Source organism: Periophthalmus magnuspinnatus, chromosome 8 (genome assembly GCF_009829125.3).
Source record: "Periophthalmus magnuspinnatus isolate fPerMag1 chromosome 8, fPerMag1.2.pri, whole genome shotgun sequence".
In the NCBI taxonomy this organism is placed as follows: Eukaryota; Metazoa; Chordata; class Actinopteri; order Gobiiformes; family Gobiidae; genus Periophthalmus; species Periophthalmus magnuspinnatus.
The window spans coordinates 133,484-147,752 of record NC_047133.1 but is presented as its reverse complement, the minus strand read 5'-3'; the positions used below and the strand labels follow the sequence as shown (position 1 = coordinate 147,752).

Genomic DNA, 14,269 nt, shown 5'->3' with positions numbered 1-14,269 from the left:
ACAAGGAGACATCTGTAACCAGATGAGGAGACACCTCTGAGGAGACAAGGGCGCAGACGAGGAAACAGGACGCAGCCTGGCCTCAGTCCAGTTGTGTTTATGGTTTGAACTTTGACCCAGTGCGTGAAGAGGATCCTCACCTGAAGGATATAGGAAAGGAGACAAGGAGCTAGGAGGCAGTAAGTGTCAGATTGAATAGTTGAATGTGGCCGAGTGGTTTTCTATCTTTGGTTTATGGCTCTGTGTCGATGAAATAAAGTCAACCTTTGAATTCATTTTGACAAAGTCTCAGGTCCAACCTCGAGCTCAGGTCCATTAAACTGTTTTATTATAAATAAATGAAGCCTAAACCTGATTAATCCTTTTATCGAAATACTATACTAGTGCCGCTGTGCCCACGAGCCACACACCTGCACCTCAGGCTTTTATGAATGAACACAAGAAACATCCCAGTACGGACACTAAAGATCTGAGGTCCTGGTTCAGCCCCATTTCAGTCCCAGTCTAGTCCCGGTTCGTCTTGGTTCAGTTGTGGTTCAGTCTTGGTTTAGTCCTGGTTCAGTCCTGGTTTAGTCCTGGTTCAGTCCTGGTTCAGTCCTGGTTTAGTCCTGGTTCAGTCTTGGTTCAGTCCTGGTTCAGTCCTGGTTCAGTCCTGGTTTAGTCCTGGTTCAGTCTTGGTTCAGTCTTGGTTCAGTCCTGGTTCAGTCTTGGTTCAGTCCTGGTTCAGTCCTGGTTCAGTCCTGGTTCAGTCCTGGTTCAGCCCTGGTTCAGTCCTGGTTCAGTCCTGGTTCAGTCTTGGTTCAGTCTTGGTTCAGCCCTGGTTCAGTCCTGGTTCAGTCCTGGTTCAGTCTTGGTTCAGTCTTGGTTCAGTCCTGGTTCAGTCCTGGTTCAGTCTTGGTTCAGTCCTGGTTCAGTCCTGGTTCAGTCTTGGTTCAGTCCTGGTTCAGTCCTGGTTCAGTCTTGGTTCAGTCCTGGTTCAGTCCTGGTTCAGTCTTGGTTCAGTCCTGGTTCAGTCCTGGTTCAGTCTTGGTTCAGTCCTGGTTCAGTCCTGGTTCAGTCTTGGTTCAGTCTTGGTTCAGTCCTGGTTCAGTCCTGGTCTATCTGATGGACCAGGTTCACATGAGCCTGGTCCTGTTTTTAGACCACAGTGATCTGTGTGGGAAGAGCTCCCAGAGGATCCAGTGTCAGATCCACTTTCACCAGAGCCTTTGGTCCAGACCGGTCTGGGTCTGAGTTTGCACCTGGGTCTGAATCTAGGTCTTGACTCTGGGTCTGAGTCTGGGTCTGAGTCTGGGTCTGACTCTGGGTCTGAGTCTTGTTCAAATCCACATCCTGCTACTCGCCGTGTTCCAAACGGGAAGTGACCATTTGGATGATTCAAAGTCCAGAGTCCATCAGCTCTGATTTAGTCTATACCCTGGTGCTGTTTAGTCCTAGTTTAGTCCTGATTTAGTCCTGGTTTAGTCCTGGTTTAGTCCCAGTTTAATCCCGGTTTAGTCCTGGTTTAGTCCTAGTTTAGTCCTGGTTTAGTCCCCGTTTAGTCCTAGTTTAGTCCCGGTTTAGTCCTAGTTTAGTCCTGGTTTAGTCCCAGTTTAGTCCTGGTTTAGTCCTAGTTTAGTCCCGGTTTAATCCCGGTTTAGTCCCACTTTAGTCCCAGTTTAGTCCTAGTTTAGTCCTGGTTTAGTCCTGGTTTAGTCCCGGTTTAGTCCTGTTTTGTCCCGGTTTAGTCCCGTTTTAGTCCTAGTTTAGTCCTGGTTTAGTCCCAGTTTAGTCCTAGTTTAATCCTGGTTTAGTTCTGGTTTAGTCCTGGTTTAGTCCTGGTGTAGTCCTACTTTAGTCCTGGTTTAGTCCCAGTTTAGTCCTAGTTTAATCCTGGTTTAGTTCTGGTTTAGTCCCGGTTTAGTCCCGGCTTAGTCCCGGTTTAGTCCCGGTTTAGTCCCGGTTTAGTCCTAGTTTAGTCCCGGTTTAGTCCCGGTTTAGTCCCGGTTTAGTCCCAGTTTAGTCCTGGTTTAGTCCTGGTTTAGTCCTAGTTTAATCCTGATTTAGTCCTGGTTTAGTCCTGGTTTAGTCCTAGTTTAGTCCTGGTTTAGTCTGGTTTAGTCTGGTTTGGATGTGCAGTCTTGGCTGACACTTGTTGAAACACCTGCAGAGTTCAGAGGTCAGAGGTCAAGGGCCACGACTGAGCAGCAGCTGACAGACAGGAATGAGAACATAAATACACACAGATGCCCTCCCGTCCTCCTGTGTGTCAGATGCCCTCCCGTCCTCCTGTGTGTCAGATGCCCTCCCGTCCTCCTGTGTGTCAGATGCCCTCCCGTCCTCCTGTGTGTCAGATGCCCTCCCGTCCTCCTGTGTGTCAGATGCCCTCCCGTCCTCCTGTGTGTCAGATGCCCTCCCGTCCTCCTGTGTGTCAGATGCCCTCCCGTCCTCCTGTGTGTCAGATGCCCTCCCGTCCTCCTGTGTGTCAGATGCCCTTCCTTTGATGGGTTAAGTGAGTCAGTTTGTGATAAACTGAGATCTGATCTGTTTTTACAGCAACGTCATTAGAGAGAAAGAAAAAGGGAAAAATGGAGGTAAAGAGAAGGAGAGGGGGAGGGAGACAAAGAGAGAGAGAGAGAAAGAGGGAGAGATGGAGAGAAAGAGGAAAGAACAAGGGAAAGATAAGGAAAGGGATAGAGAGAGAGAGGCAGGGGAAGAGAGAGAAAGAGAGGGAGGGGGAAGGAGAGAGAGAGAGTGAGAGATTTTATTTATTTTATGGCTCAGAGTTTGACTGTAACATTTTAAATGTAAAATAATAGAACTAATAACTAAAGACTAAAAATGTAATAAATAAGATGAAAATATAATAATATGATAAAAATATGATACAATATTGAAAAATGCAATGCAAATATAACAACAACAACAACAACAATAATAATAATAATAATAATAATAATAATAACTATTATTATTATTATCATAAAAAGCTAGGAAGATAGGAGCTAGGAGGTATGAATTAGGACATAGGAACTAGGAGAGAGGAGTTAGGACATAGGAGGTAGGAGGGAGGAGTTAGGACATAGGAGGTAGGAGGGAGGAGTTAGGACATAGGAGGTAGGAGTTAGGAGTTAGGACATAGGAGGGAGGAGTTAGGACATAGGAGGTAGGAGTTAGGACATAGGAGGTAGGAGGGAGGAGTTAGGACATAGGAGGTAGGAGGGAGGAGTTAGGACATAGGAGGTAGGAGTTAGGATATAGGAGGTAGGAGTTAGGACATAGGAGGTAGGAGTTAGGACATAGGAGGTAGGAGGGAGGAGTTAGGACATAGGAGGTAGGAGGGAGGAGTTAGGATATAGGAGGTAGGAGGGAGGAGTTAGGACATAGGAGGTAGGAGAGAGGAGTTAGGACATAGGAGGTAGGAGGGAGGAGTTAGGACATAGGAGGTAGGAGGGAGGAGTTAGGACATAGGAGGTAGGAGTTAGGAGTTAGGACATAGGAGGTAGGAGGGAGGAGTTAGGACATAGGAGGTAGGAGGGAGGAGTTAGGACATAGGAGGTAGGAGGGAGGAGTTAGGACATAGGGGGTAGGAGTTAGGAGTTAGGGCATAGGAGGTAGGAGGGAGGAGTTAGGACATAGGGGGTAGGAGTTAGGAGTTAGGACATAGGGGGTAGGAGTTAGGAGTTAGGACATAGGAGGTAGGAGTTAGGACATAGGAGGTAGGAGTTAGGACATAGGAGGTAGGAGTTAGGATATAGGAGGTAGGAGGGAGGAGTTAGGACATAGGAGGTAGGAGGGAGGAGTTAGGACATAGGAGGTAGGAGTTAGGACATAGGAGGTAGGAGTTAGGACATAGGAGGTAGGAGGGAGGAGTTAGGACATAGGAGGTAGGAGGGAGGAGTTAGGACATAGGAGGTAGGAGGGAGGAGTTAGGACATAGGAGGTAGGAGGGAGGAGTTAGGACATAGGAGGTAGGAGGGAGGAGTTAGGACATAGGAGGTAGGAGGGAGGGTTGTGTGACTCAGTAAAAGTGAATGAGGAGCAGGAAACTTTTGCGTCTTTGAAAGTGAAACCAGAGAAAGACAACAGCTGCTGCCATGACGACCACAAGTGCACACGTGCACACTCACATGCACAATCACACACACATGCACGTGCACACATGCACACACTCACACACAAACACATTCAGAGTTTCACAGTTTGACCTTCGTTATGGGCTTTTATGTAAACTTTAACTCATCCCAGTCTTTCATAACGGCGTCTCATCATTTGACTGAAGTGTAATGAGGCGTCTCAACTTATTTGTCTTCACACTGTCCACTGTCCACAGCAGACACCGGTCTGTCCTCGTGTCCCACTGGAGTCACGGTGAAGCCCAGTGCTCCATACTCTTCATCAGACTCCTCCTCGTCTTATTTTTCATGTGACTTTACCTCCGTCTCTCTCCTTCTTTCTTTTCATCCCTGTTAAAATGTTTTCCATAGTGTCTCTTTAGCAAAAGTGTTTCTTGTTCACTGCCCTGTGTCACAATCTGTTCGCTCTCTCCTGCTCTTTGCTGTGTGTGTACAGTACTACAGTACAGTACTACAGTACAGTACTACAGTACTACAGTGTCATACGCAGAGTCATACGCGCCCCCCGGTATCTCACCGCCCACTATTTGAGAACCACTGTCCTAATGGAAATGCTCACACATTTTCTCATTCATCAGAAAAATATTAGTTTCATGGAATATTGTGAAAATTTGTGCAATGACTCTTCATGTCATCCTGATCAAATAAGTCAAAGGGAACATGTCATATTTTTCACTGGGTTTCCATGGCGATGCGCAAAACAGCCTATGTTAACCTAATGTGAAAATTTCCTACTTTTTGTACATTTCAAAGTCTTATAACGACTTATTACCTTCAATGACAAACACCAAATTTGGCACAGTGATTCTTCAGGTTGTCTCTGTCAAAAAAGTCTGGGGGGCCAAGTTTTTATTTTGCACAGTGTTGCCATGGCGATGCCTGGAAAAAGCCATGTTTTTGCATTTTCTGCATCAGCGCTTCCAATGTGTTTTGACTTGTTTGGTGCAAAATGCAGCCCAAAGCCGCAATAAAACAGAGGCAAGTGGCGCTTCAACGGGAGTGCCGGGTCGGCCGACTGTGAAGCACGGCCCGTGAGGGCCATTCGATGCCGCTTGCAGCTTTAATTTTCTTGTTTGTTTTCTTGTTTTTTTCTCATTTGTTTGTTTTCTTTTTTGCTTTTTTTCTTGTTTTTTTGTTTGTTTGCTTGTTTGTTTTTTATTTATTTGCTTGATGTTTTCTTGTTTGTTTTCTTGTTTGTTTGTTTTCTTGTTTGTTTGTTTTCTTGTTTGTTTCTTTTCCTGTTTGTTTGTTTGTTGATTGAAGAGGGAGACTGCAGTGGGATCATGCACAGCCTGCAGCGATCACACTTGTATCTGGCTCTGTAGTGCTGTCCAGAAGTAAAACAGTTCATATTCTGAAAATAGAACATGAGAAGGGTCAGAATCCTGATTGACCACAGCTTCCTCACACAGGGATTGTACAGACGTTTGGACTTCAGAGCTGTTCATACCAATCTGAGGTGTAAGAGAGTCACACCAGGCCCCCTGACCCTAACCCTGACCCTAACCCTGACCCTAACCCTGACCCTAACCCTGACCCTAACCCTGACCCTTCTCTCTTTGACTTAAAAACAAATATTTTTCTTTTTCTTTCACAGCTGTGCGATGAGAGATGGCGCCGGTGCTGCCCCCTATTGGCGCAGAGCTGTTCAGACCTTTCACTTTAGAGTCTCTGCAGAAAATACAAGAGAAGTACGAAGAAGAAGAGAAACTCGCCCAGAAACGCAAAGAAAACAACATTGAGGTTTGAAACTCACACACACTGTGGGCCCGGTGTGGGCCCAGTGTGGGCCCGGTGTGGGCCCAGTGTGGGCCCGGTGTGGGCCCAGTGTGGGCCCGGTGTGGGCCCAGTGTGGGCCCGGTGTGGGCCCAGTGTGGGCCCAGCTGTGGCTCGTAGGACTTAGGGGCTTAAGATCAACTCAGCAGGAAAAAAAAACCTTACATGAGTCAGAAAGAACAACAGGGTCAAAGAGTGTTTGAAATGATCTTTTAAACCAGAACATTTTAAATCTAACCCTAACACTGTTTTCATTAGTTACTAAAAGGTTTTACTGCAGCTTTCAGAGGATGACCTTCCCAAACCTGCGTCTGACCTTGAGGCAGGAAAACCCCTGCCCTTCATCTATGGAGACCCTGCACCGGAGTTTTTCAATACGCCTTTGGAGGATCTGGACCCGTTCTACCAATCACAGAAGGTATGAGGAAAAACTGACCACTCAGAGCACACCCGGACCCCTTCCACCAATCACAGAGATTATTAATCCTTTGCAGCTGATGTCATCAACATTATCTGTGGGTGTGATGCTAGCTTTAGGCCAGTGGTTCTTAACCTGGATTCGATCGAACCCTAGGGGTTTGGTGAGTCATTCTCAGGGGTTTGGCAGAGGTCAAGACATCACATGTCATATGATTCACAGACTGCGAGCATCTCCAGGTGTCGGCCGTGCCCCAATTTGACAAATGCACCTTTGATGTGCCTATCGAAATACCCGCCCGACTTAAATGAGCCGTCCGAACGGCATAAAAACATAAAACGACATAAAAACGAAGAAAAGGAACAGACTTTGCTGTGAAAATGACATGAGTGGCCAAGGGGAAGCCCTGCATTTCTGACCTGGTCTCTCAAAGGAAACAGCAGAAGTCACTGATTTGCAGTAAATATTCATTATTATTCTTGCCTGATGGAAATGAGGTGATGGGTGTGTGTTAAAATGTTAGCATAAATACAATAGGTTCATTATTTGAATACATAAGGTTAAAAAATTTAAATTATTTCAGTGCGGTAGTGTTAAAAAAGGTCAAGTCTTTGTGAAAAGGTGTGTGTGTAATGTGTTGTGAGTTCGTGCGTTGTACTGGTTTTATTCTTTGAACACAGTGACGTTAATGCACGATTCATTTTGTGCATCAGTAAAACAAACATATGTCTTGAATTTGAAAACAATCATATTTTATTTTTCAATAAAGAAGGGTTGAATGTGCATATGAAACTGGTGGGGTTCAGAACCTCCAACAAAGTTAAGAACTACTGCTTTAGGCACTGCTTTGTCAGACGTTCTGTTAGACTTTAATCTGAGTTTTGTTTAAACACAATCTCCTATTTGATCAGGTGAGCTGATTTGTGCTGTTAAACAATATTGTTATTACTCTATTCTCATTTTTATGCAGGTAAATGGTTCGTCCATTAAAAGAGTCGACACTTATAAATATCTTGGATTTTGGCTTGATGAAAATGGATCTTTTATAAAACACATGTCAGAATTATGTAACAGTTTAAAATCTAAATTATCATTTTATTACAGAAACAAATATTATATCCCAATAAATTACAGAAAAGAAACAGTGCAAACACCTTCCTGTCTGTGGATGTGGAGGTGGTGCAGACTTCAGCCTCTGCTTTGGATCTTTAACTCTGTCCTTCGTTTTATTGCAGGTGATGGACTTGAAACTCATCTGTGTTTCTCTATGAAAAAGTGTGTTGTCCATCACTGTCTGTTAGAAGAGAACAGCACTGTATGACATTTATCTATAAGGGACGACTTCAAAAACTGTCAGAATCCCTCACCTGTTTGTTAGTCATTGATACTGGAACATTTAACCCCACATGATGCATAAGGCTAAAGGCTTTTAGCTGTTTTGCTTCAGAAAAATGAAATACACTACAAGGAAAAGTAAAACTGGACACGTTGGTGACACAGTCGCAATTTAATAATCTGAAAACAAACTTTATACACATAACTGCACCTGTTTTAGACTTATTAGTTTGTAATAGGACTTATTTGTTTTTGATTGTTTTTTCAGTTTGTATTGTATTTTATTTTTTTTGCTTTTTTTTTTAAAACAGGGCCCATGAGAAGGAGAGCCAAAGTGCTCTCCTGTGTAAATAAAGATAAATAAAATAAATAAAGTCCCTCTCAATTACGATTACAGTCACAAGCTAGCTAGCATTAGCATTAGCCAACAGTTTTTCACTCTCACATTTTTGCTGAAAAACAAACCATAAAAACTTAGATCACAGCCTCCTGAAAATGTTCTGTTTAAAGTTTTTGGACTATTTTAATATTTTTTGCAGTGTATGCTCATGTGCGCTTAGTGTTACCATGGTAACGGATGAACATTACTCCTTCACTTTACTTTTGGCCGTGCTCAATAATAAAATGTTACATTCTGAACTTTGTGTTTTGTTTCAGACTTTCATAGTTTTGGGCAAAGGAAACGTTATCTATCGCTTCAACGCGGAGCCGGCCTGTTACCTGCTCTCCCCCTTCAGCCGCCTGCGGCTCCTCGCGATCCGGATCCTCATCCATTCATATCCTTCATCACGTGTTCACCTTCATCACGTGTTCACCTTCATCACGTGTTCATCTTCATCACGTGTTCATCTTCATCATGTGTTCACTAACCCCTGCAACCCTAACTCTATAAACTCAAGAGTGCACCCTAACCCAGTGATCCACAACTCTAACCCGGAGACTCTTTACATTTACTGCACAACAAACCAGCAGCTAAAATGAACAACCCCATCACCCCTAACATGACCCCTAACCCCAACAACCCCATCACCCCTAACATGACCCCTAACCCCAACAACCCCATCACCCCTAACATGATCGACATTAACTGTATGAACACAATAAGTACTGTAACATGTACTGACAGAACATGTCAAATATTTAAGATATATGGAATTATGCACCAAGAAAATAATTAAACACGTCATCTAAATTTAATTAAATCAAATCAGTTAAAGATGTCTGTGTAATCCCTCAGTCGTCCACGTCTGATCTATTGCAAAAGTGTTTGCTACAAATCAATTAAAATTAAAATGTTTTATATATTTTATATTCAAATCCTCAGAGTGTCCACCCTTTGCTTTGTGGAGTTTAAACCCTTGTCCTTTTCACAATGAGCTTCATGATGAAGTTCTTAAAATTGTTTTCACTTCACAGCTGAGCCTCAGGGTCAAGAAATGACAAGGTGAAAACCCGGGTTCAAAGCAAAGAGTGAAGGATATTTTAAATGTTTTAATCTTCACAGTTATCGTTCAAAGTTTGATGCTTCAGTGAGACTTTACAATGTAAATATCCCTGATGCACAGATCACAGTTTCTTTGACTCTGAGTTCCACAGTCTTCAGTCTCTTTATCATGGTGACGATACTGACCAACTGTGTGTTCATGACGATGAGTGACCCGCCGCCCTGGAGCAAGACCGTGGAGTGAGTATCCACCAATCACAACGATCCACACTTCACAGCAACCAATCACAGCGCTCCACACCCACAGACAGGGTCATCTTGACTCACCACTTTCCAGTCAGAACCATAGACTGTGTCACAGCGTTTGGCTCTAGTCAAACGAAGCTCATCGAGGTTAGCAGTTGCTGTCAATCAAAATTGTTGCTAATGCTACTGTAAGCTACCTCGGGGAAAGGAGGGACTTCCTTCTTCTATTATTACCTTCATATATTGATTTACAGACACAATAGTGAAATAAAAACCTCAGGATCATGTAGAGTGAGTTGATATGAACATTTTAAGACCAGTTACAGAGACATTGGAAAGTGAATTGGAGTTGATGGAGCCAGAACTGCACCCATGGCCACTTCCTGTTTGGAACACAGTGGCTAACAGGTTAGCTATGTCCATTTATATTTACAGTCTATGGTAAGAACTGAAGAATCCTCTTGGATGAGTGGCAAAACAGCTTAACCCTTTAAGGACTGAGCACATTATAGACCAGTACAGCTCACCTAGACTTTTATTCTTTTTAGCCATAAAAACCATGTTAAAGGAAATATCAGAATGTACTGCCTTTTTTCACCCAACTTCCTCTATTTTACATATCCATCCATATTTTTTCTTTGACGCATCAAATAACTGACTGGGAGAGTCCCTGGGGCACCTGGCTTCTGATTGGTCGTCTTCGAGGGGCAACGTAACATTACCGTAGTGACAGCAAAATATTTAAAGAGCCCGATGCCTCTACTTTGAGATGTTGTTTGAATTTACATGAGAGCACACTTGGTAATGGAGTTACGGTAATGGAAAGTCCGCAACCACGCTCTATCGGCGACACCAGCCTCTGCCTCTATAGCACATGTGTCAAACTCAAGGCCTGCGGGCCAAATGTGGCCCTCCACATCATTTTATGTGGCCCTCGATAGGGTAAATTAAAAGATATGATGGTCTTAAAATGCCATTTTATCAGGAGATGCACAGTTACACCGCCATATTTTTACATCTAGGAAAATGCATGTACAATATCTGTAAACTTGAATAAGAAATAAACACAGAAATAGTTAATTAACAAGTTTAAAAAGTAGTTTGATTTATTTAACATCTGGCCCTTTGAGAGCAGCCATTTTGCTGATGTGGCCCTCGGTGAAAAAGTGTTTGACACCCGTGCTCTATAGGGTTAACTCCAAAACCAGTTACAGAATTCTTTTTTTTTTTTTTTGCCGTGGAAAAGGAACAACAGAAACATCTAACTCCTTCTGAACAGATGCTCAGATTAAGATGGGAATGTCCACAACTTCAATTTATTGCTCCCTGAAGATGCTTCAAAAGTAAAACTACTAAACAGAAAACTACCCTTAGCACAGTGCAAAATATGGCTAAAGTTAGCTTGAACACACAGAAAATACCATTAAAATGGTCACTGCCTCGGGCCCAGTCCAGCACCATAGAAATCTCTAAGTGCTGTTCTTGAAGTCAAACAGACGTGAACAAACTCATGTGCTCACTAAAAACAATATGGCTGATTTCCTGTCGCAACTACTCTCTTAATTGGCCCTTCAAAATAAAAGACAGTAAAAAGAGCTAGTTTAATGCAGAACAAATATACAGAAAATGACAACTGATTTTGTGTCATCACTTTGTTTATTTCTGGGACTAAACTGTTAAATCAAACCTGTTCTTTGTTGATTTTATTTTTCATTCTATGTTTTTTAAAATGTTAAATGTTTAAATCAGACCTATTCTTTGGTACAAATGAAAAAATAAAATAAAAGCTAGGACAGGCCGACGTTTATGGCGACATCAACTCCCATTGAGCATTGCAGTTTTCTAAGTCTAGTCAGTGGACATTTTTTATTTTATTAAATTGCATGGATGAATATTGTGATTTAAAATTATCTACAGAGAAGACACAAGCACAATAGGTCTATGTCCTTCTCTTCAGGTACGTGTTCACAGGGATCTACACGTTCGAGGCTCTGGTCAAAGTCTTCTCCAGAGGCTTCTGTGTGGGAGACTTCACCTTCCTCCGAGACCCCTGGAACTGGCTGGACTTCATGGTCATTTCTATGGCGTGAGGACACTTGACCTTAATCCCCAAACCCAATCCCCTTAACCCCCCAAAACCCTAAACCTAATGTATATGAATTTATTTAAACCAGGAATAGTTTCAAAGAGAGTAGAGAGATAGAAACAGCAGGTCTAATGTGTCAGTAGATGGCGCTGGTGTGTGACTCTTTTGTGTTTGGTTCTGGTCTGAGGCAGGTACCTGACCGAGTTTGTGGATCTGGGAAATGTGTCAGCGCTCAGGACTTTCAGGGTCCTTCGTGCTCTTAAGACCATCACTGTGATCCCAGGTGAGAGTCTTAACCCAGAGACCCTAACCCAGAGACCCTAACCCAGAGACCCTAACCCAGAGACCCTAATCCCTAACCCAGAGACCCTAACCCAGAGACTCAGAGACCCTAACCCAGAGACCCTAACCCAGAGACCCTAACCCCTAACCCAAAGACCCTAAGCCTAACCCTTAACTCTGGTCTAACCCTGTTTCTGGTCCCTGGTCTGGTCTCTGTTCTAAAACCAGTCTCTAGTTTCTGATCTAAACCCGATCTCTGTTCCCTGGTCTAACCCGGTCTCTGGTCTAAACCCGGTCTCTGTTCTCTGGTCTAAACCCGGTCTCTGGTCTAACCCGGTCTCTGGTCTAAACCCGGTCTCTGTTCTCTGGTCTAAACCCGGTCTCTGGTCTAACCCGGTCTCTGGTCTAACCCGGTCTCTGGTCTAACCCGGTCTCTGGTCAAACCGGTCTCTGGTCTAAACCCGGTCTCTGTTCTCTGGTCTAACCCGGTCTCTGGTCTAACCCGGTCTCTGGTCAAACCGGTCTCTGGTCTAAACCCGGTCTCTGTTCTCTGGTCTAAACCCGGTCTCTGGTCTAACCCGGTCTCTGGTCTAACCCGGTCTCTGGTCTAAACCCGGTCTCTGTTCTCTGGTCTAACCCGGTCTCTGGTCTAAACCCGGTCTCTGTTCTCTGGTGTAAACCCGGTCTCTGTTCTCTGGTCTAACCCGGTCTCTGGTCTAACCCGGTCTCTGGTCTAACCCGGTCTCTGGTCTAAACCCGGTCTCTGTTCTCTGGTCTAAACCCAGTCTCTGGTCTCTGGTCTAAACCTGGTCTCTGGTCTAACCCGGTCTCTGATCTAAACCCGGTCTCTGGTCTAAACCCAGTCTCTGGCCTAACCCGGTCTCTGGTCTAACCCGGTCTCTGGTCTAAACCCGGTCTCTGTTCTCTGGTCTAAACCCAGTCTCTGTTCTCTGGTCTAAACCCGGTCTCTGGTCTAACCCGGTCTCTGATCTAAACCCGGTCTCTGGTCTAACCCGGTCTCTGGTCTAACCCGGTCTCTGGTCTAAACCCGGTCTCTGTTCTCTGGTCTAACCTGGTCTCTGGTCTAACCCGGTCTCTGGTCTAACCTGGTCTCTGTCCTCTGGTCTAAACCCGGTCTCTGGTCTAACCCGGTCTCTGGTCTAACCCGGTCTCTGGTCAAACCGGTCTCTGGTCTAAACCCGGTCTCTGTTCTCTGGTCTAAACCCGGTCTCTGGTCTAACCCGGTCTCTGGTCTAACCCGGTCTCTGGTCTAAACCCGGTCTCTGGTCTAACCCGGTCTCTGGTCTAACCCGGTCTCTGGTCAAACCGGTCTCTGGTCTAAACCCGGTCTCTGTTCTCTGGTCAAACCCGGTCTCTGTTCTCTGGTCTAACCCGGTCTCTGGTCTAAACCCGGTCTCTGGTCTAAACCCAGTCTCTGGTCTAACCCGGTCTCTGGTCTAACCCGGTCTCTGGTTCTGCTCAGGTCTGAAGACCATCGTGGCGGCTCTGATCCAGTCTGTGAAGAAACTGTCTGATGTGATGATCCTCACCGTCTTCTGCCTCAGTGTCTTTGCTCTTATTGGACTTCAGCTGTTTATGGGAAACCTGCGGCAGAAGTGTGTCCTGGCCACGCCCCTCAACGCCACCACCGCCACCACCTCCAACGCCACTGACCTTGAGCAAAACAGCACTCACACCATCCACGACTTTGACTACTACGAATACATCAATAATCCAGGTGTGCAATCCAAATTTATTCTAGACCCGTTAGAATTCTCCTCAAGACCGGTTAGGATCCTCCTGTAGACTGGTTAGGATCCTCCTGTAGACCATTAGCAAATTTGGTTGTTTTTAAAAGAGGGGGTATTATGCAAAAATGGCTTTTGAGCTTTCTACCATTTTATAAAGGTATTCCCTCATCAAAAACATGCCTGAAGAGGTTTTAGATGTCATTTATTTGACTAATCTAGCAATCTCTCCCTATGTAGAGCTCCTGCCCCCATGTGACAGGGATGATAAGCTGGGGCAGGGGTGATTGTCACGAGTAATGTGACAATGTGATAATGTGATAATGAGATAATGTGACAATGTGATAATGAGATAATGTGATAATGAGATAATGTGATAATGTGATAATGTGATAATGAGATAATGTGATAATGTGATAATGTGATAATGAGATAATGTGATAATGTGATAATGTGATAATGTGACAATGTGATAATGTGATAATGAGATAATGTGACAATGAGATAATGTGATAATGAGATAATGTGATAATGTGATAATGAGATAATGTGATAATGTGATAATGTGATAATGAGATAAGGTGATAATGTGATAATGAGATAATGTGATAATGTGATAATGTGAACATACCCGTGCACAACAATAATCCATTATCTCTGAAACTCACATAAAGTTTGTTCATTACGGCCAACTCTGTTTCTATGGCAATTCTCCACTCCACAGGCAGTGTGGGGTTTGGAGGTGCATAGATGACAACTGCAGGAGCTCTATTCACACCCTCCTAACAGTACGTGCCAGTACAAGGCTCCGCCCCCAAG

The 14,269-nt window shown here is 44.2% G+C and overlaps 1 protein-coding gene across 1 annotated transcript in view; it reads left to right on the top strand.

Annotated features, from left to right (window-relative positions):
- scn4ab (sodium channel, voltage-gated, type IV, alpha, b) overlaps window positions 1-14,269 on the top strand; it is a 42,264-nt gene continuing 27,995 nt past the window's right edge. The window contains exons 1-8 of the mRNA XM_055223497.1: window positions 1-179; window positions 5,713-5,858; window positions 6,172-6,309; window positions 8,302-8,420; window positions 9,239-9,328; window positions 11,292-11,420; window positions 11,612-11,703; window positions 13,186-13,440. Coding sequence (XP_055079472.1) covers window positions 5,727-5,858; window positions 6,172-6,309; window positions 8,302-8,420; window positions 9,239-9,328; window positions 11,292-11,420; window positions 11,612-11,703; window positions 13,186-13,440 — 955 coding nt within the window. The 5' untranslated portion in view covers window positions 1-179; window positions 5,713-5,726. The remainder of the gene's footprint in view (window positions 180-5,712; window positions 5,859-6,171; window positions 6,310-8,301; window positions 8,421-9,238; window positions 9,329-11,291; window positions 11,421-11,611; window positions 11,704-13,185; window positions 13,441-14,269) is intronic.